Source organism: Maylandia zebra, linkage group LG11, assembly GCF_041146795.1.
Source record: "Maylandia zebra isolate NMK-2024a linkage group LG11, Mzebra_GT3a, whole genome shotgun sequence".
Taxonomy (NCBI): Eukaryota; Metazoa; Chordata; class Actinopteri; order Cichliformes; family Cichlidae; genus Maylandia; species Maylandia zebra.
In genome coordinates this window covers 30,474,631-30,494,911 of record NC_135177.1, presented here as the reverse complement: position 1 = coordinate 30,494,911, position 20,281 = coordinate 30,474,631, and the positions used below count along the sequence as shown (strand labels likewise).

General features: G+C 39.6%; 1 protein-coding gene across 1 annotated transcript in view; it reads left to right on the top strand.

Moving 5' to 3' along the window:
* The window catches only part of sh3bp5b (SH3-domain binding protein 5b (BTK-associated)), a 30,667-nt gene extending 13,059 nt beyond the window's left edge, over positions 1-17,608 (top strand). The window contains exons 4-9 of the mRNA XM_004560127.4: positions 9,283-9,447; positions 9,755-9,885; positions 12,925-12,967; positions 13,543-13,762; positions 15,553-15,912; positions 16,745-17,608. Coding sequence (XP_004560184.3) covers positions 9,283-9,447; positions 9,755-9,885; positions 12,925-12,967; positions 13,543-13,762; positions 15,553-15,912; positions 16,745-16,968 — 1,143 coding nt within the window. The 3' untranslated portion in view covers positions 16,969-17,608. The remainder of the gene's footprint in view (positions 1-9,282; positions 9,448-9,754; positions 9,886-12,924; positions 12,968-13,542; positions 13,763-15,552; positions 15,913-16,744) is intronic.
* The last annotated feature ends 2,673 nt before the right edge of the window (positions 17,609-20,281 follow it).

Sequence of the window (20,281 nt, the reverse complement as noted above, 5' to 3'; positions counted from 1 at the left end):
AGGATAGTAGTTAAGTTGTCATGTTTAATATGACACTATGTAATACCATATAACTGGCTTCAGGAAGCTTCATGGAAATCTCTTGACAAACATAATCTCTGATAGCAGTGGTTATAATGTTATGTAATTTGAAACAAGAGAAAAAAAGTTTAGGGTAGTGACTCATAGATGTCCCCACATTTCTTGTCAACTTATCTTCTTTCCTTCCCTTTTCTCTTTTTATCATCCTCCCTCTCTGCCTCACTGGTGTGAATTGCTTTTGGCAAGCAATGCAGGCGCACACGGGATGGTGATGAGAGATGAAGTCAAATTTATGGATGGGTGGATTGAAAGAGAGGGATTTGGGTTTTCTGGGAGAGGGGTTGGGGCAGCAGAGGAAGCTGCTGCAAGGTCAAAGCCATCTGGTCTTGTTTTGACCACCTGGGACTCTGTGTGCGTGTGTATGTGCATGTGTATGTTATTGCATAACAACTATTGCAAGCATGTCACTGAGCAGCTCTGACAGAGTTTTCTGTAGATGGGAGGATTTCCTTTTGTACTTTTGGCAATGACTCAATAGGAGCAAACAGGTGTGTTTGTGTCTGTGCTTTTCGCTAACCTTTCTACAGAAATGCAGAACAGAAATTACAAACAAGAGAAGCGGACTTTTATTTTAATATTTATGTTACCGTACACGTTGGACTGTAATTTGTAACTGTTATTGTATGAAGAAGTATAGGAAATCATTACAAGTGCTTTAACTGACTTGGAAAATGTGACTAGAGAAACTGAACATGAACTACTTTTGTAAAAGAGGTAGGTATACCAAATCTGACATATCTCCGCCCCCCCCCAAATACCTTCCCTTTAGCATAAATGACTTGACCATCAAGTAGCATCTGGCGCATCAGCAATGCCAATAGCAATACCAACATAAATGACTACATATACCTTAACAGCATCAGCACATGACTCCTCAAGTGTCCTTATTCAAGCCTTGTTTGTAGCTGATAACTAGCTTTGTTATCTGAGCCAATTTGGAAGAGTGAAGAGATGCAGAGAGGCATCTAAAATGCACACTAACGAGATGTTATTACTTGAGGAAGCAGCAAACACTGTGTACAGTTCACTCATGACTGAGCCCCTTAGTCACATTTTAGGCTGCTGTAGTTACTTCTGTGGGCACGCTTTCACAGAGGGATGACACTATGCACTGCTAACATTACCTTCGCTCACATAAATAGACTTGGAGCAGTCCCTCTCTTCCCTACAACATTGGACTCTTGTCACAAATGCATTACCCATCAGGCTCTCTTCTTGCACAGGATGGGCTCTGCCTGTAACCCAGTAAAAATGAAAGTAGAGGTAGTGAAATTAGGTGAGTTTAAATACCTGGGGTCAACCATGCAAAGCAAAAGGGAGTACACAAGAGAGGTAAGTAGAAGCGAGTGCAGGCAGGGTGGAGTTTTATACTAGATTCCAAATATATAATTATATTCTGAATTATGTTCAAATTTCAAAGAAATCCACTGTTTAAAAAAACAACAACACTTTTATAGAGAGAGATTTTAAGCTATTCTTGCTTTCATCCTGTCACCGTGTGAAGTGCAGGAAGTGATGCTTTCATCAACATAGCAACTTTTGCGGATCATTCTTTGTTGCAGAAACTTATTAAATTTATTTAACTGTATTAAAAAAAAAAAGAAGCTCTTAACTGTTAGCCCTGTCAGGTGGTACAAATCTGTCTAAAAAGCAAACCCCGGTTAAAACTTGTCCCTTTGAACACACGACAGCAGCCATCTATCTACCCCTGTTCATATCTGGGTTAAATTGCACGTGTCAGACCGTGAAGTGGACATCAGAGACTTAGGTTTCCTCCCTGCTGCTGAAGTCATCCGTTTAGCCCCAAAGCTCTCACATTTATCTAGGCCAGTCACAGTTCGTTCCCCCTCTCCTGGTATAAACAGCAACATCAGATAGATGGCTGAGGTTAGTCAGGCGTACAGAGACATAAAGGATATCATGTTTACAGCATTCTTGCACTCTTCAGTCGGCATCTTTAATAGATGCCATTGTCCCAGATTGTGCTTCTCCTTTAGAGAAAATTAATTGCCAGGCTTGATGGAGCGGCACAGATAAAAATAATCAGATTTCCTGGAAAGCTGGCTGAATCAGGTCACTTTGAAAACAGATTCTGTCTCGTGCATTCCCAAACCTTTTTTCTTGGATGGAAAACAAACTGATTTGTGGTTTGTGTGGATCTCCTCCTACATTAGTCTGGGTACACAAGTGTTGCTCTTACAATGTTTCTCATGAATGTGTTTTTAAAAGGCATATTCCTGCTCAAGTAAAGAAACAAACACCCACATTAAACATGAGCAAATGTGTTATTTCAACAGACTGTGAAATCTGGGCATGTCTTACTTTCAATTTCTGTGGGTTGCTGTGAAGGTCAGTGTAAAGTCTTTATCATAAAGGCTCATTTTATACAACTTTGTCCTTTGACAACTGTGACTGATGATCACATTTGTTCTTTCTCTATGTCCTCTCATCCTTCTATGTTCTTCACCTGTTGGAGTTTGACTGATTTACAGATTCTCACACACAAATGGGCTCCATCCATTTCTTTTTTTTAACATCTATTTTACTTGGGTCGTCTTGGTAAGATTACATTTCTCATGATCCTGCATTCATCCTTTTTTTTTTCATTATTTTCCTTGTAATCACAAGTAAATCAAGTTTTCTTATTTTAAAAGGGACTTGGATAATTGAAGCAGCTGTTAAAACAAATTGCACTTGTCTCAAACAGAGGGGCATACATGACATCACAGATCTGTCAGAAGTCTTGCATTACTTACATGTTGGATTCCCTCTGGAGGCTTGAATCTCTGAACATTTCATAGGGAGTGATTAAAGAGTGATTAAAATATGAAGTAGAAGAGCAAATGGTTGGAAGAAAGAGGAAGAGATAAGTGATGATTTTTGCAGAGGTGCAGGGTGAGGAGAGATGGGGATTAAGCATGGTGTGTTGGGAAAGACGTAAAAAGAGGCAGACAAAGTCCTAAATGTGGCTAGCAAGAGAGATTAAGTTGACTATAGGAAGTGACAGATTGGAAGAGAAAGGAAGGATAGCCATTGCTGAAGATTTGGTAAAGGGTCTGATGGTGGGAGAGAGCTCAGTGGATGTAGATGGAAGGGGACAAATGGATAGCAATGACAGGAAGGAGTAATGGTAGAACAATGGGGGGGGGGAGAAAGAGGCTGATGCAGAAAGAGAAATGGGTAGAAATGCTGGAAGGATAGCCAAAGGCGCCAAAACTACCGGACCAGAATTAGAGGAATGAGACACTTCAGGTTATTTATTATTGTCATGCAGTTGTCAAAGCGTTGTCATAGACTGCATAAAGGTTGAAGGCAACCTCTTATCTCAGTAATCAGAGAGTAGTCAGTTATAAAATGCATGCATTTTATAGAAGTGAGAGCAACACTCTAATGTTCTTTTTTTTTTTAATGTTTAACTGTACTCATGTGGGCGTAACTTGCTGGTTCAGGTGCACACATGCTTTTGGCTTTGTAGCATTCAGCAGTGAGAGCATGCATATTAATGAGGGTGTTTTGTTTTTGCTTTGTTTTATCTCTTCTCCGCTTTCTGCTTCACCTTTTGCCTTTCTTCCAAGCACTCCCCTCTCCCTCTTTCATCCTTCTCTCTCTTGGTTGCTTATGAGTGTTGCCTTTGAACTCTGGCTTGGTGATGACAGCACTGGCGTTTTACTTGCTTGTAGTTGACATGTTGACACCGCAAAGGGAAGAAAAACTTGGATAAAGGGAGAAAAACAGGCCTTTATTTCTGTGTTGTCACATGTTTTGTTGTTTGTTGGGATTTGACTGTCTGAGATGTTCTTGAAAACTCAACCATTTAAAAACATGAACACATTTCTTGCTTTGACAACAATTTGCAGAGAAGAGGAGTCTATCGATCCCCTGTTGAAGCTGAATGAGGAGAAGTTTTGGATTTTAAGTTTGGTGTGTACTGAGATGGCATCTTTAGTTCCTTTTCAGCTTCAAAAATGACCTTCTGATTTAATTCTTACTAAAGCAGACCAAGCAGAGAGTAGTGCTGACAGAATGGGGAGGTGAGCGCAGGAGGTAGATGGAGATGGAGTGAGCACGTGCCTGAAGGGTTTCTTGTGGGCAACGTGAGAACAGAGGAGGTGGTAGTGAGGGAACGTGAGAAAAGAAAAAAAGTGGTGCTGAAAGGTGATAATCGGTGAGGAGGTGACAGATGGAGAGACAACTTTAGCATTCTTTTTCTCAAATGTGAAGTTTGACTCAGACCTAAAAACTGTGACCGTGAAATTTACAGAAACCCAGTTCTGCTGTCTGTTTCGCAGTAGTGAGCATGCAAACATCAGCTTGAAAGATGCAGTCTGGTCCAATAAACAGTCTGTATGATTTCATAAATTTGCTCATTAATTGTGTCATATGGTGGAAATACATGTGTTGATGCAACTGGACAAAACATCAGTGATGTTTCTGGAATCAAATGTTGACGTATTCTATATTTACAGTGATGCTTTTTACTAACAGTCTTTTCTATGAGCTACAGATCGAGATTGTTTGGTAGAGATGGACGGACAGCTGATGTTGGCATACTAATATCGTCTCTGTGTAAATATTTTCCTTTTTTAATCATTTTACCACAGTGAGCATCTTCCTTTGTCCTGCCTACAAAGAGGAAAGCCAAAGACGTCTTGGCTTCTCCCTAGAATAATTACCAAGACTGCATAATCCCTTCAAAGAACCATTCTCAGCCAAGAAAAATACAGGCTTTTTACGTTTGTTTGTTTGTTTGTTTGTTTGTTTGTTTGTGGTGTTTTATTAGTGTTAAACTTCTCGTCATCAGTTGATCCTCCACTGAGATGCTTCCTAGTATGGGAACCCATCGACTGGTCTACCTGGCAATTTACCAAGAGTGTATGGTTCCTGACTTCCTGTTCAAATGCAGATCAATTTAAAGAAGTAAATCCAAGCATTATTTGCTCCCTACTTGGATTGTTACCAGCAGCAGCCAAAGCTGCAGGTTTCATTTGTCCCTGATGAAAAAAGAAAATCAGAAAGCTCCACAAAATAGTGTCGTTTGCTTTTGGATTGTAGAGATCTGTTACATCAAGATATCTGTTTATAGATATCTGCTTCTTTTTACCTTATGCAAGACTTGAATGCAGATGTAATTTGCATACATTAGCAAATTGAGTTTCATAAAGATCCTTAGACACACAACAGGATCAACTTATGATGACAAGCAGAGTGGCTGCAAAAGTAGGACCTTTCTGCTGGATGAGCAAAAACAAACTGGTAAATCATCTGAATATTTAAATACTGATGTCACAAGAGACGACAACGTAAGAGACATAACTGTAACTCATGCTCTCTGTAGTCTTCAGACAGTCTCGAACACAAAGCTGACCTCATGACAGCAACAAGGCAGAAGCTGTTTGGACTCTGCTGTCGTGGCATGTTGATGACCGTCGATAATGAAATTACAGTGAGCATGTGGTGATGTCAGAGTGTTTGCAGACTAGAGTTTGACTGAGAAAGCTGAGGCAAGACAGATGCTGTGTTTGTGAGTTAAACTCTGAAAGCTAACAGATTCCTGGAATTTTTCAGTGAACTTCATCATTAAGACAATTTAAAGGAAACAATAAACAAATGTTCATATATATTATTAAATATAAGTGTGGCTGTGGAATAATCCTAGGCAAACAATCAGGTGTTTAAAGACAGTCAGCACGGTAAGGCATTGTTGTCTTAAGAAAAGATTGTCTTGGGTATACGCAACTGGCTTTACTGACTTTCAGACTGACCTATATTTACTGTGTTTCACAGAAACACAAATTTCTGTCCACAGCTTTTTAACTTCAACACTTGGCTCATTTAGCTTATTTTACGTGCAGTCTCTTTGAGTGCAACCAAAGACTTTCACTTAAAAGATTGTCGTATCTTTCTGATCTGCAGTGTCTTTTTGCTTGCAGTGGGCGTGTCCTCTGGATACAGTTGTCTTGTGTTGGAAGAACGGCTCAGCTGCGAGTTTCCAGTCATTACGAGTACAGCATTTTGTTTATGTTGTACATTGTGGTTCCTGTTAAAGTGAAGATAAAGTGTGACTTCACAGCAGCTGTCTTTTATATACAGCCTATGGGTGAAATATAGACTTGCAACAAAGTTTGTACAGCAACTAAGTTGATATAAACTGGGTCAGTGGAAACAACAGCTGATCTTATATTCAGCAAAGCGTTTTCAGCTGAATGTTTTCTTTCTGAGGGATCTGTCGTTCTGCAGCGTTTTACATTTGCGTCTTCATGCTGAGCTCTTCTTATTAATCTGAGCATTTCTTTCAAAACTTAAGAAAAAATGACAAGGTAAGCAGTGCTTCTTATTTCTGTCTCAGAGCGATGAAGGGAGTACTGCAGCACATCAGTGGTGACTCATAACATTCACATTACATACTGTACTTCATATGCACACCATGCACTCTTACAGTTATTCAGAAACTTCTTATTCTGGATTAGAGTGCTGTCAGCTTGAACTTTCATATGAGAAGATTAGCTGAGTGCACACTCTAACTCGATGGGTGTGCATCTTCTTTGGCAAACTTGTACTCTTTGGTTTTGTCACTTCCTTTTTCTGGTGTGGTTTTAATGCAACCAAAGAGTTTTAAATACGACGTTATTAATACTTCGTTCAGTCAAACACTCTGAGCCTAACAAAGTAACACTAATCTGGGTGTTCTAGTCATTTTCGAAGACTTTGTTTCAGGACAGACGGGTGGGACATTTATTTGGAGCGTTCTAAAGTAGCAGACACAGTATTTTTTTTATTTTTTCTATTTTATTAATATATCTTAAATATCAGTGCAGCATTGAGTGACAGTGAAATTTCACACTGATTTGAAATTATTTAGTTTAAGGTGGATTTAGTACCCTACAGATCATTTTGAGGCGTCTCCTTGACTTTCCCTAATAACAACGGAGCAGTAGACAAATCCTTTAAAGGTAACGAGGCCATTGTAAAGTTACCATTAAAAAATCGTCCATAGTCAGATTTGTAGCCAAGGGGTCTGCATTTTGTATTTTATGTTAGTGTTTTTATGTACCCAAATGGCTCAAGGATAAAAGAGTATGTCCTTCAAAAGTGTCTGAAAGTCTGCTTTCAACATTTCATCCATGAAATGTGGACTTTTCAGGCGTTCCCTTAAAAAGGATTCATCTTGTGTGTGTCATGTTTCTGTATCTCTTGCTCAAACAGTGGCATCCCTCATGTAGCTGTTGTGTAGATAAACTAGCTGGAGAGAAATGGAGTGTTGCAGTGTCAAGGCTGCAGCAGCTCTGAGCCTTTATTGTCTCTCTGTATAGCTTTTATTGGCCTGCATAGCACTGAGTTAAATGCTGCTGCTGCTGATGTGTTCAGGCAGAGCTGACAGCAGCTGATAAGACCGGCAGAAAGCAGAGGACACAGACGGGCTTTCAGCCTCACCAGATTAGAGTCAAAATGTCTCAAACTTCTGTCCATTGACACAGAAAATTATGTAGACTGTTCATACATCAGTTTTATTCACAGGTAGAGACTGATATTTCTGAATACATGAACTCAGTATTATTTTTATGATCCGGCTGATTTTACAGTTTTTCTTCCAATTTTTAAAATGTATCGATACTATCTTTTGCTCAGTCTTCTATAACAATAAACTGAATATCTGTTGGTTGTTTGGTCAGCTAACTGATTTGTATGTGCTCACTTCACTGCATTTTAGATGAGAAATCCTTTTAAATAATAAAATATGATAATAAATTTATATTATTGGGAATAATTTTCAGAAGAATTTCCAAAAATTCTCTCAGCAGGATGCGAAACAGATTGAAGGACACTGGTAAAGATGTTCACTGCTCTGAGTTTCTAACATAAAACTAAACATTTACTGCTGACAGTGATAACTGATGTGCTGTCTAGTGTCCAGCTCGGCTCCTGTGTGCCTTCACCAGTCACATGAACTGATTTAATGTGACACACAGACCTTGTCAAACCACTGCAGCGTTTATCCACAAGAAGCACATGTTGCACCGATTGTGGATTCACACTCATGCACACTGTGAACATGGTAACAGTCTTATCTTGTTTGTAACAGCAGTTTGTAGTCTCAGCTGTACAACTTTGCCTGGATTACGCAAATGGTGTTTCCGACGCAACAGAGAGCTGTGTTGTTGTTGGAGTTAGTTACTATTATTTTTTTACACATAAAATATGAAGCAATGCACAAAACATCAGATATGCCTCAAAGCTTGTTTTTAATAATTGCTGCTAGGTGTAGGCTGAAGGTATTCTTTGGGGTTCTTCTTTTTCTACATTGTTTTTCTTTCTTGGACACATTTGACTGTATTTAAGTTGGTTTTTTTTGGGACTGGGGAGGGGCTTAGTGCTTAGTGGTCATCTTGCCACTTCTCACATTCAATTGAATTTTACTTCTATAGCGTCAAATTACATCAGCAGTTGCCTTAAGGTACTTTTATACAAACCCTGCAAAACTAACTAAAAGATAACAAACACATTTTCTCTTAAAAAAAAAAAAATTGGTGTTTAAAAGTCTGAGATTTCTTTTTTTTTTTTTTTTTAAACAGTGTAAATAGATTGGTGTTTATATGAAATTACAATACTTTAGAAATTCAGAAGAACTAAAGGTTTATTTTATTTTAAAATTAGGTTCTCCTGATTTTAACTCAACAAAAACACATCTTAAAAATCTAAAGGGCCTGGTAGTTACAGCTGTTGCTGAAGAGAAGAAAACAAATTGGTAACTTTTTTTGAAACAGACGAGTGCTTGTGTTACAGCTGAAGTTTCGTAACTCAATAATTTTTCTAAATCAATATTATGTTTATTATTAAATTAAAGCTGCTAACAAACACACATAGAAATGTAGTGTGTTTTGTAAATGAAGTTAATATTGCCACCAGGTGATCAACTTGTTTGACCCCTGACTTGACTGGCCTGGGTGCTTCTAGCTCTTACTGGCAACAGGGCAGTTGTAAAGCTCTGTAGCCATAGAGGCAATGTATGTTGATTGTTTTCCTCAGGAAGCAACAAGCACAAGTTTATTATGGCACCAAGAAAACATTTATAGGACATGGGTAATTGTAAGAGTTGCTCAGAGAACATGAAAACTGTGTCAATAAAACCTTAAAATCTGCTAAAGTCAGTTGAAACCAAAAAACAAGAATTTAAAAACTGTATCCAATCTTTCCATCTCCCAGGCCCAGCTGGAGGCCCAGAAGGCCACCCAGGACTTTCAGAGAGCCACTGAGGTTCTGCAGGCAGCAAAGGAAACCATCTCCCTGGCCGAGCAGAGGCTCCTGGAGGAGGACAGCCGGCAGTTTGACTCCGCCTGGCAGGAGATGCTGAACCATGCCACCCAGCGGGTGAGGAGGGGGAAAAGTGGGAATCTCTTCTTCAAAAACTGAATATTATTTTGGGTTTATTTGCTAGTTTTCTGTCAACAGGAAAAATAACACTTAAACTAAATTAACTTATTGTTAATGGTCCATCTACACCAGTTATGATGCCCACTGATTATGGAGCGCTGCGACCTGCAAAATCTTTTTTTGTATTTTTCATTTATGCAAATATTTCATAAAATGTGGAAGAAAAAAAACAGGGTTCGTGGACCATTTCTAAGGTACTGAACCGAAATATTGGATGACACTGAATTCTGATTGGCTGTTGCAGGTTATGGAGGCAGAGCACACAAAGACGAAAAGTGAGCTGGTCCATAAAGAGACAGCAGCAAAATACACAGCAGCGACTGGACGCATGAAGCAGCTGGAGAAAAAACTCAAACGCACCATCAACAAGTCAAAGTAAGAGCTGAGCAGAATTTAATGGCACCTTAACTTATCTACTTCTGTTTGGGGAGTTTTAGAGCCACTGTTTGGGGTGAAAAAGGCAATAATATATTGCTACATTCATTTTTTTTTTTTTTTTTTTTTTTTTTTGCTTCTGAAATTATTTGTCAAATAAGTGATCTCAAAACTTTTTAACACATTTACAAATCAAACAAATTAACTTCAATTGAAAGAAAAATTATCGCATTTTATCGTTTTGCCCATTGTGCATGAACCTAACAGATTCGTGAGCAAAAATTAGATGCAGGGACGCGTCCAGAATTTTTTCGTAGGGGTGGCCATACTTCCAGTTTTAATATGCTTTGTCAAATATAGGCTACTTGACAAATAAGGCAGAAAATAATGATATGCCTGGTTAATTTCCTGTTATTATAGTTGATATGACTGAAAATGAGTACATATGAAAACCATATAACAAACAAATTCTAAAGCAGACTGTGTGAGCCAAATGTTCAGCATCCTGTTTTTGTTTTTTTTTAGTCATGACCATAGAGTCTCACTTATGGTCACACTAGAGAACTAAAACTTTCAAGATATTGGGCAGATTTTCTGCAGTCAGTTGTCATGTATGCCATGTGGAAAACAGAACCACAACACGAGACTGTAGCTGCTATTTTAGTGTTTGATGAGTTGAAATATCTTGCATATAGAACCTCAAATTAAACAATGGAAATTATGTAATAACAACAGATCTGCTCCTCCAAACGCAGCTGTTCAAACCTGCTTTGTTTTGCTTCAGTTTTCTGTAAAAGCATCACTGGCAGGTTACACTTCTTTCCATGCAGAAACTCTGTGACGTAGAGAAACTTTCATTTCCAGCCGCACTGAATGTGTTTCTTTTAATATTAATACAAAAGTCAGGTGTTAAAGGGGAAGTCTGGCTAAATGTAGCACAGTCATGGGTTCTATGGTATCACATGATAAAGGTTGCAGCTGGCAATATGGAATGATTGAAATGTTGCTCAGAATGGCCAGAAATCCCCCTTATTTTACCCTAAAACGAAATAATTTCTCAAGGGGAAAGATTTATTTATTTATTTTTTAAACCAGTGCTGCAGTTTGGCAGATGGCTGTTTAGCTTCAGTTCAAAATATGAAGGGGAAAAAAATTACAAATGATCCAACAGAGTTAAGCTCCACACATTTTAATGTGAATGTTACATTCAAAATATCTATTACTGAAAAATGCAATCGATAGAAGTAATTTGCCCTTAATATACTAGAACTGCCTCATAACACATATACCTCATAACTTAAGGGTATCCAAGAAAATTGTAAAAAAGGCCTTTTCAGGTTTTTGCAAATGAAAAAAACCTTTTAAACACAAGTTTTTATTTACCTTCAAAAAATTACTTAATTTCATCCAATGATACATATGAGCCTTACAAACTTAAATTCTCTGCCATTAAAACCACACAGATGAGAGCTGCTGCTTATACTAACATGCTGCAAACACCTTTGGAGTTTAGTTTGCTGCGTAGGAAAAAGTACATTTGAGCTTCGAGGCTTCAACCTCAAATAAAACTTTAGTTGAAGAATTGCAAAGTTGCATAAGCTCCCCCTTAAGTCTCATATCTTATCATTCAGAGAGGCTGTTTTTGTCTGTGTCAGCCTCCAACTCCCACTCTCTCTCTCACTGTATTTCATTCAATTCTGCAATATGTGAATTTGCATTTGAGGCATCTTCTTCTGCACAAAGATCTAGAACAGGAAGGACCATCTACTACCAAGAGCAGTTTTTGTACTTTTTGTGGGGAAGTGTACCTTTTGTAAGCCACACTTCCTTTCTCATCAAATCAATGTTTGAATTGCAGTGAAGTATTTGTTAGAGAAATCGCTAGCACATAGTTTCACTTAACTTTTTCTAGTCTCTGTTTGTCTGTAATTTAGGTTTAGATGAATTTCTGGTAATTCCAAAAGTTTCACAACTGTTTTATTGGGGTTTTTTGTAACTGTTATAAACCTTTTGTCCCATTCACCCTCCCTATTTATGACTGAATAGGCAGCAACAACTACTCAAAAATCACCAAAGAAGGAAGAAAAGAGAGTAAACTCTCACCATCTCTCATCCATTTTGCTTGACAGACACAAGTACTTGTTGAATTTTAGATCCAGAGTTTGCTTACAAGACAGAACCATCAGATTTACATTCAGTCGAGTTTCCCAAAACAATTATCTGGTTCCCACGTGAACACTGAAACTTTGCTTGCTGTAATTGTTTCTCTTGGGCATACTGGCTATGAAATCCATGATCTGTGTTTGGTGCTTTACATTCCACAGTTTATCAAAAGATAGCATGGGGCTTTATCAGTGGCTAATTCCCAGAATTAAAGACAATAGTCTACAACGTTTCCCCGTTTATCACAATGTGCATACTGTAACTCGCAGCAGGAACGGTGCAGAATTACAGAGGAACTCAAATACAGATACTCCACTTAACTCATTACTAACACAAAGGCAGGCTTGTGCATTTAGTTCTCCACCATTTGCACTTTCACTCAGTATAAGTTATTTTTCTCTAATACATGCTGACAATATTTTATGTAATCATTTTACTTACTATTTCAAGAATCTGAGTACCTATCAAAATGAGCATACGCATAAAAAATAAAGGTTGATATTTGCTCTGTTGTTGATGTTTACCCTAAACGGCACCAAAAAGAGCTGCTGCAATCTTTTTTGGTAGAGTTTAAAACAATGTCTTTCTTGTCACACGATCTACTCGTTGTTGCTCGATCAGTGAAGTCCCAGCTCCGATTATTAAAGCTGGAATCTTCTAACTGAATTATCAGCTGCAGCCTTGCCGTGTGTTGCCTCAGCAGGGTGTTAATCCATTTTGCATCGTTCGCTCATCCAACATCACAGCCCCCTTTATCTCCCTTTCCTTTGCTGGGTTGCCATGGTGATGATGTGGGTACCGGTCTTTTCTAGGTTAGTCTGTTTTTCCCCCCACGTTCTGTCTGTCCTGACCTCTGCTCCTCCTCCTCCTTCACAGGCCCTACTTTGAGATGAAGGCGAAGTACTATCTGCAGCTAGAGGTATGTGACCCACTGTTGTGCTTTTACAAACCACTTACCACCTCTGTTCTGTTTTATTGTTTCTTTAGACACTGTCAGATCCTAATACAGGGTTAAACAGCTTGACCAGAAACTGCAGTGACTTTTTCTTCTTTTTAATTGAATGTAGATCAACCCGTGCTTGAGGGTTTAATCAGATTAAAGCTGTTTATTCCCAAACTTGATTAGAAACCACAGCTGTTAGCATTGTTAGAGAGAAAGTGCATCATGCTTTGTTTTATGCCATCTAATTAGCATGAGACAAAAATCAACATTACTGATGCAGTGTCTTCTGCAGGACATGGAGGAAACTACATTTTTGCATTTAAATATATTAAACTTTCATGAGGTGGTTCTAAAATGTTTGTGTTTCTCTCCTTTGGAGGGGACAGCAGCTGTAGTCAGCTCTAATTCTAGTCGACAGCAGAATACAAAGCTTCCACCTCTGAGCATCAAAGATCTGAATTGTCAGACCTTCCTTAGCACAGAGAAACAACACTCCAAATTTTCGTCTTTCTGTAGACTGACCCAAAATCACCTGTTTATTTTCCCCCCAGAACCTGAAGAAGACTGTGGATGAGAGGCAGGTCAAGCTGTTTCAGGCAAAAGGCGAATACAAGACAGCTCTCAAGAACCTGGAGATGATTTCCGATGAGATCCATGAGCGACGGCGTACCTCTGCCATGGGCCCCCGGGGACGCGGCGTTGGCGCAGAGGGGAGCAGCATTTCTGGGGACGACATCTCCAACTTTAAGATGGACTCTGACGGAGTGTCCAGTGAGTACAAAAACGGTCTTCTTGTCCTTCACTTCATCTCATGAGTCTGTCAAAGATGCTGGTTATGTGGACTCACTGCAAATGTTGAACTGCATGTCTCTGCACACTTCAGCACGACTCAAATGATTCTCTGGACACTTCAGATGATTCAAAGGCTAATTAGTAAAGGTTAAACGTTTCCATGTTTTTGCTCTGTCGATCCGTGCAGCATCAGCTGCTCACTTTGGTGCCTCTCTAAATGTCAGCGATTGCTGTAATGAGATTTCGTTGCAGTCTTGTTGCCATTTAGCAGCACTTAGTGTTAAAGACAACTGAGAAACTTTGAAAACATGGCAGACAAGGAAATCACACCTCTTATGTGTTAATAAGCATGCTCTGTCAGAGGGTATCTGTGGGATGCAATAACTGTCTATTTAGCAAAATCTAACTCTTACTCTAAAGATCCATCCACACAGAGGAGACCAGCAGTGATGCAGTGAGACCACAGAAGGTCAATAAATTTAGTGATTTGTAGGTCTTCAGTTAAACCTTTAATTTTTAGATGAGCTACTAGAGGGAAGAATGATGCTGATTGCCATATTAGGGGCTGGTAAATATATCAGAGGGTTGTCTATACAACTGAATTAGAAGGTTACCAGTTGTGTGTAGTTACCTATGCAGTCAGTAAACCTCCTATTGCCAGGAGACTGGCCATTAGAGACCAACTGTTAGCTCTAAGCAATGCACAATAGCAAATTTCATATGTGAGCAAGGATGGAAAGTTATTCCAACCCTTAAAATAGGCCTCACAGGTTGTCAATCAACAGCAAATTAATTGTTGCATGTTATTATTTGCTAGGTTGTTCAATCTTAGGCAGCTATAATCTGAATTAAGTAAAACCTGGAGCTAGGTTGGGCAGGCAGCTAATGCTTCACTGAGTCATATACTAAACACAGCCTCTCAATGTGGAGGTTTATTCGAGCTGTGAAATCTCACCCGTCTCTCTGTGTGATAATGTCAGTGCCGCAGCCTGGTATTATAACCCTGCCACCACCCTAGTTTTATCCGTACGCTCTAGGGAGATGTATAGACTCATCGATTTCATGTGTTACATATTTTGAGAAGGTGATAAGCTCGCAGCTTTGATGCCAAACTCACACTCTGTTCTGCTGCAGTAATAAATTACATAAATTGTTTGACAAAAAGCAGTTTGGGGGGGTTTGAGACCGATGATGGGACAAAACAAGATATTAGGAGGCGGCATAGGAAATATAAATTTTAACTCTTCAGTACTTTTAATGGTGTTACCATAGTAACAGCAGTTCAGTCCAGAGAGACACTGATGCGTGGCTGAAATGAAAGTTTACTAATTTTGCATTCATGTAATTTGATTTATGTTAGGAAGATGTAACACTTTGTGTGAATATGATGTGACAGATGAGTCCTCTCACTTCTATTTATATCTGTTCACACACACACACACACACACACACACACACACACACACACTTCTCCACCTTTCCCTTCTTCCTTCCTTGTCATAATTCCTCCATACCTTTTTCTGACTTTATCATCATTCTCCTTCCATTTTTCCACCCTCTGTTCCACAACTCTTTCTCCTTTACCCTTGTCATTTTCTTCCTTCCATCTTATAAAAACCTCCCTATTCTCATCTCGCCCTTCTTTCATCTGTCCTTTCACCGGCATCTCTTCTTCATTCCTTTCTCTTTTTTTTTTTTTTTTTTTTGCTAATTGCCTTCTTGTGCCTCTGCCTCCCTCCCACTCTTCTATTCCCCTCCCTCTGCTACAGTGGCATCAGTGTGTTTTGATGACGACCCGTGCGGAGGAGGCGGCATCATGTCTGAAGACTCTGAGACGCATTCCACCTGCAGCCTGGGTTCGTCTCCCAGCAGCCCGCAAGAGGAGCTGTCACCCTGCCCCTTCGCCAGCTCCTCCTCGTCTTCCTCCTACATGTCCTCCTCCTCTGCCTCCCCGTCCCCCACTCCATCCACCTCCTCCTCCGCGTCCTCCCCGGCTCCTCTGTCCAGGCCCTGCAGTCTTGACCTTCCCAGCACCGTGTCGCTGTCTGACTTCGGCCTAATCTCGCCGGTGCTCGGGCCTCGCAGCGAGTGCAGCGGCGCTTCATCACCTGAATGTGATATAGAGAGAGGTGAGTGATGAGAGAGAAAATCCGGTTTAACCCCATGAAGCTTGCAGAAACTGAAGATGCAAACCCATAATGCACTGATGCACCATCATAAATCAGCTCCTGCTGATATCAGAAGGTCCCTCCAGCTTTCAATTTCCCCGTTTAAAATTCAAAAGTGGTCATTGATATGGTAATATGCGATAACTGAGCCTGTTAATGGAGAAAATGCTAATTTGACCCAGTGTCGATAACCTAACTCCACTGTAGATATATTTAAAAAAACAAAAAAAACAAACATCATTCAGATAAGGAAAAACTCAGACGGCAACGAAAGGTTTGTTTCATCATGGATGACTCCATTTGTGTGTATTTGCACACAGAAGGCAGTGAAAGTTAAATGGAAGTGTGATGGATGATATTTAAGAATCTATTGTTGGTAACACACAGTCTCCTCCTCCCTGCGTGGCTCACACCTGCTCAAGCCAACATGACTATTAGTCAAAGTGACAGCGAGGCGAGTGCCTCACCTGCAGAAAAAATATTCATCTGCATATCGTCCTGCAGAGAGGAAATGATTCACATAACTTTAGTGACCCTTAATAAAAATTTTGGAGATTTGTTAATGTATCTGTCCAGCTTTCGGTCAAATTTTTCCTGTTATTTGTCTTAGAGAAAAGGTTTTAAAATGAACAAACTTACTTTAACACGCTTTGCAACAGAGAGCAATATTTTCTATAAAAGGACACATTTAATCAGCACTTTGTTGGTTTAAAAAAAAAATTGCCTTCTTTTAAAAATTATGTTAAAGAACAAAACATTTCATGTTCACTGACCACCTCCTCCTTTGCCTCAGGTGACCGGGCTGAAGGTTCAGAGGGAAATCTAGACAATGCTCCAACCAGCAATGGCAACAACAACATCAGCTTGACATCCAGCACCAAGAAGAGCTTCAGCCTGGAAGCACGCTTCAGCTTTCTGAACCTGCGACGCCCACGAGCCGACAACACCAAAAACACAGACAGCCTTTCCCAGAAGCCTGAACCCGGGCAAACTGTGGTCCTGGTCAAAGGAGTGTGAAGAACAAAAAGAGAATGTGTTGAAAGGAGTTTGACTCGCCCTTGACTCATTTTGAACCAAATTGGTGTGAGCTGTTTGTAAGCTAGCTGCCACTGCTGCACTCCATTGCCAGTGTTTGTGGTCAAAGAGAGACTTTGAATGTCATAGTTAGTGTATATTAGCTTTGTAAATATACATCTGTGTTTTCCCTTTCTGAAGGACACGGCACCTTTTGAACTCATGTATTACATATAAAGAGCACTGTTATGTTGGCAATGTTTTTGTTAAGGGTGGTGAAAGGTATAAAATTATGTTCTTTTTTTCACTAAAAGCTGAAAATGCGTCTGTCACAAAAGCAAATTGCGTACACTAACTGCGTGCATCTGAAACCTGCTCTATTAAACAACTCGTAAAAGTGAACTTGTTACTGTTAATGACGTTCTGTATACTATGCAGGAAGAAGTTCTGCGTGGCGCAACAGTGAAAACAAGTGTGGAAATGCTAAAGCTAAATAAATAGTCTGACATGTGCTCCTGTATTTGTTTAGAACTATGTTGTAATTTTGAGATTGTGTATGTGACGTGTCTGAGTTTAGATTCGACTGTTTTAAAATTGTTTATTTTCCACATAAACTGCAAATATAATTAAATTTGAAATCGAAGCATGGTGACGAAACCAAAGTGTCTCAATTATATGCACAGAAACGCTCCCCATACTTTCCCCTGAGCTGAAAATGAGGTGAATGATGATTGAGTTCACCATAAGCAGAAGTATTCCCTGTGAACCAAAAGCTCAGGCTTGAGCTACTCTAAACACTCCCTTTCAGATAATTTTTTCTACTTGTGTCAGTGGGATATCATCGAAAGATTGTAAGGTCGTCTCAGGCAGATGGCTGTGTGTGAACAAAGGCTCCACCCACTTGCAGTTTAAATCTTTTCTTTACGAGGGGCAGCCAATCAGAAGAATGCATAAATGTGGGGGAGAAGGGTGAGTGGATGAATCAAAGGTCTAGTGTAAGATAAATATGGATTATTTTGAACTGTGAATCAGAAAATCTACTGTAGTGGAGTCCAAGAATAGAAATATGGTGTTGGAAATGTGTATAATCGGTCGTCATTAATACAGGTTTGGTTTGTGGGGTCGAGCTGAGACAACCAAGCTCGTTGCCACAAAGGGCTGATTGTGGCCTCAAGGATATAAAAGACTGACCTGACCTCCCTCTTTGCTCCCCTCCATGTGGCAGGCAGGCTCCTGAACTGATGGACATTGACTTTCTTCTCATCCATGCATCCATCGCAGCACTGATTTACTGACTTTTCTGTTCATCTTATCTAAATAAAACAGTTAATGCTTATTATACTTGCAGGCTCTTACTCTTTTGTTGAAGGTGGAGTCACATGTAACAAAATGAGGCCTTCTCCTTAGTTTCTTAGCATTACGTTACAGGAGGGCCCTCAACACCAGTTGGTAGTTTGTTTGTTTTTTTAAGAATAACTGTTACTTGTCCTCGGGCCTGTTCGCTGAGTATCAGCATTTCCATGCTTGGTGGAATTGTTGTGACAGACAAAGGTTTAGTGATGACACTACATGGTTAGGCTGTTGTAAAGCTATTTAACCTGGTGCTTTTTTGGATTACCCACCCTGTAGGCATTAGTGACACAGTCCACCCAGGTGCTGCTGGATTGTTTTTAGTCTTTTTTTGTTCATCACAAGATTACGCCTTTGTGTATTACGTACACGGAAGTGTAACTGAGACGCAAGGGCTGGAGTTTAACCAGGGCAAGTACGTTTAACACGCACCTAATACAACGCATGAAGCCTAGGGTTAAGACTAAGAGCTAGTTGGTGATAGGCGTTTCCATGGGTGGGAAAGTAGTCTTTTACGTCACACCAGTGCAGACTCAACTTCTAATTTTTTTTGGTGTCCCAGTCTCTGCCCATCTTAACTTCAGAGGGATATTCTCGAGGACATGGTCCTTACATAACAGAAGCCAATGAGCCACTAGCTGATCAGGGTCAGAAAGTTCCTGTTACAGTCTTTAGAGACACAGGTGACTTAGAGCCCAACATTAATCAGTTTGTTCTTCCACTTTTCCTCAATGACAGTTTTGTACTGTTCAGAGAAATGGGGATGAACCTGTTGAGTCTGATGTTGAGCTCTGATTTGGTGTAGAGGGAGGTTTGTATGACATGCCCCTTGGCTTGTTCCTGATGTGTCAGTTATTTTAAGGAATGATCTGACTATTACGTGCGCTTAGATATATTACACTTGCCAGTGGTGTCTTCTGAACAGGCAGTGAGGGATAGCTGTAAAGTGATCAGGATTCAGAGAAAAGAACGGAGCTTGGTGAGGACACTACCACCACTTATTGTTTAGGTTATTGTTTCTTTGCCTGAAGGTTTAGCAAGATGAACAATAGAATATTTTAGCTCCTGTTAACAGAACAAAAACACCGTATTAAATGTTTAAAGTGAGAACACGTAGGGTTTTAACATACGTTCGACTTTAAACTATTTTGTAAGGATCTTAAGAAAAGTACACATTTTCCAAATCTTAAAGCACGTGTAACTAAATGTGCAGATAGACTTCTTTGGAGGCAACTTGTGAAGTTTAAAATTTCCACGCTGACATGTTGGCATTTATCAGGGTCACATGTGACATGAGCTTTGAGCAGCCCAGTCAGCCCTCTAATTTCTTTTCAGGGTTTTCCCATGCCTGTCTTCATGTTTGCACTTTAACACTGACCTTTTGCCTTTTTTTTCCCTGTTAGTGTAGTCACACACACAACAACATCACATTAACCTTTTTGTCTTGTCATGGTGTTGCCATCATCACATCCTCTAATTCTAAGGATGTGTAAAGACACTGTGAGAGATGTGCTGTTAGAAGCACAACAGGCCTCACCTGAGCATGAAGCTAGAATTTTATTAACTGTCCAATTACTTTTAAGCTTCTGAAAATGGATTACAGCTGTAATTCCAAGTTAATGAAATACTTGTATTAAACACTTTGAATTAAAGTCTGCACTTTACTCACATGTTGATTCTGTGATTTGAAACACACTGGTGGTGAACAAACACAAAACTACAAAAACTGAGCACCAAACTGTCAATGAAAAAGACTAAAATGAATTATTGCCACACAAAGAAAATTACACCGAAGCCTGATTATTGCACACTAACATAATTCATCATTTTTCATCTCTCCTCTACTTCATATACCTTGTTTAAAAAAAATTAATTAATAACACAGATTTTTAACAGAAATCACTAAAAAAAGATTATGAGAACTTACCTTTTTTCTTGTCCAATCACAGCACGGGGTCAGTAATGT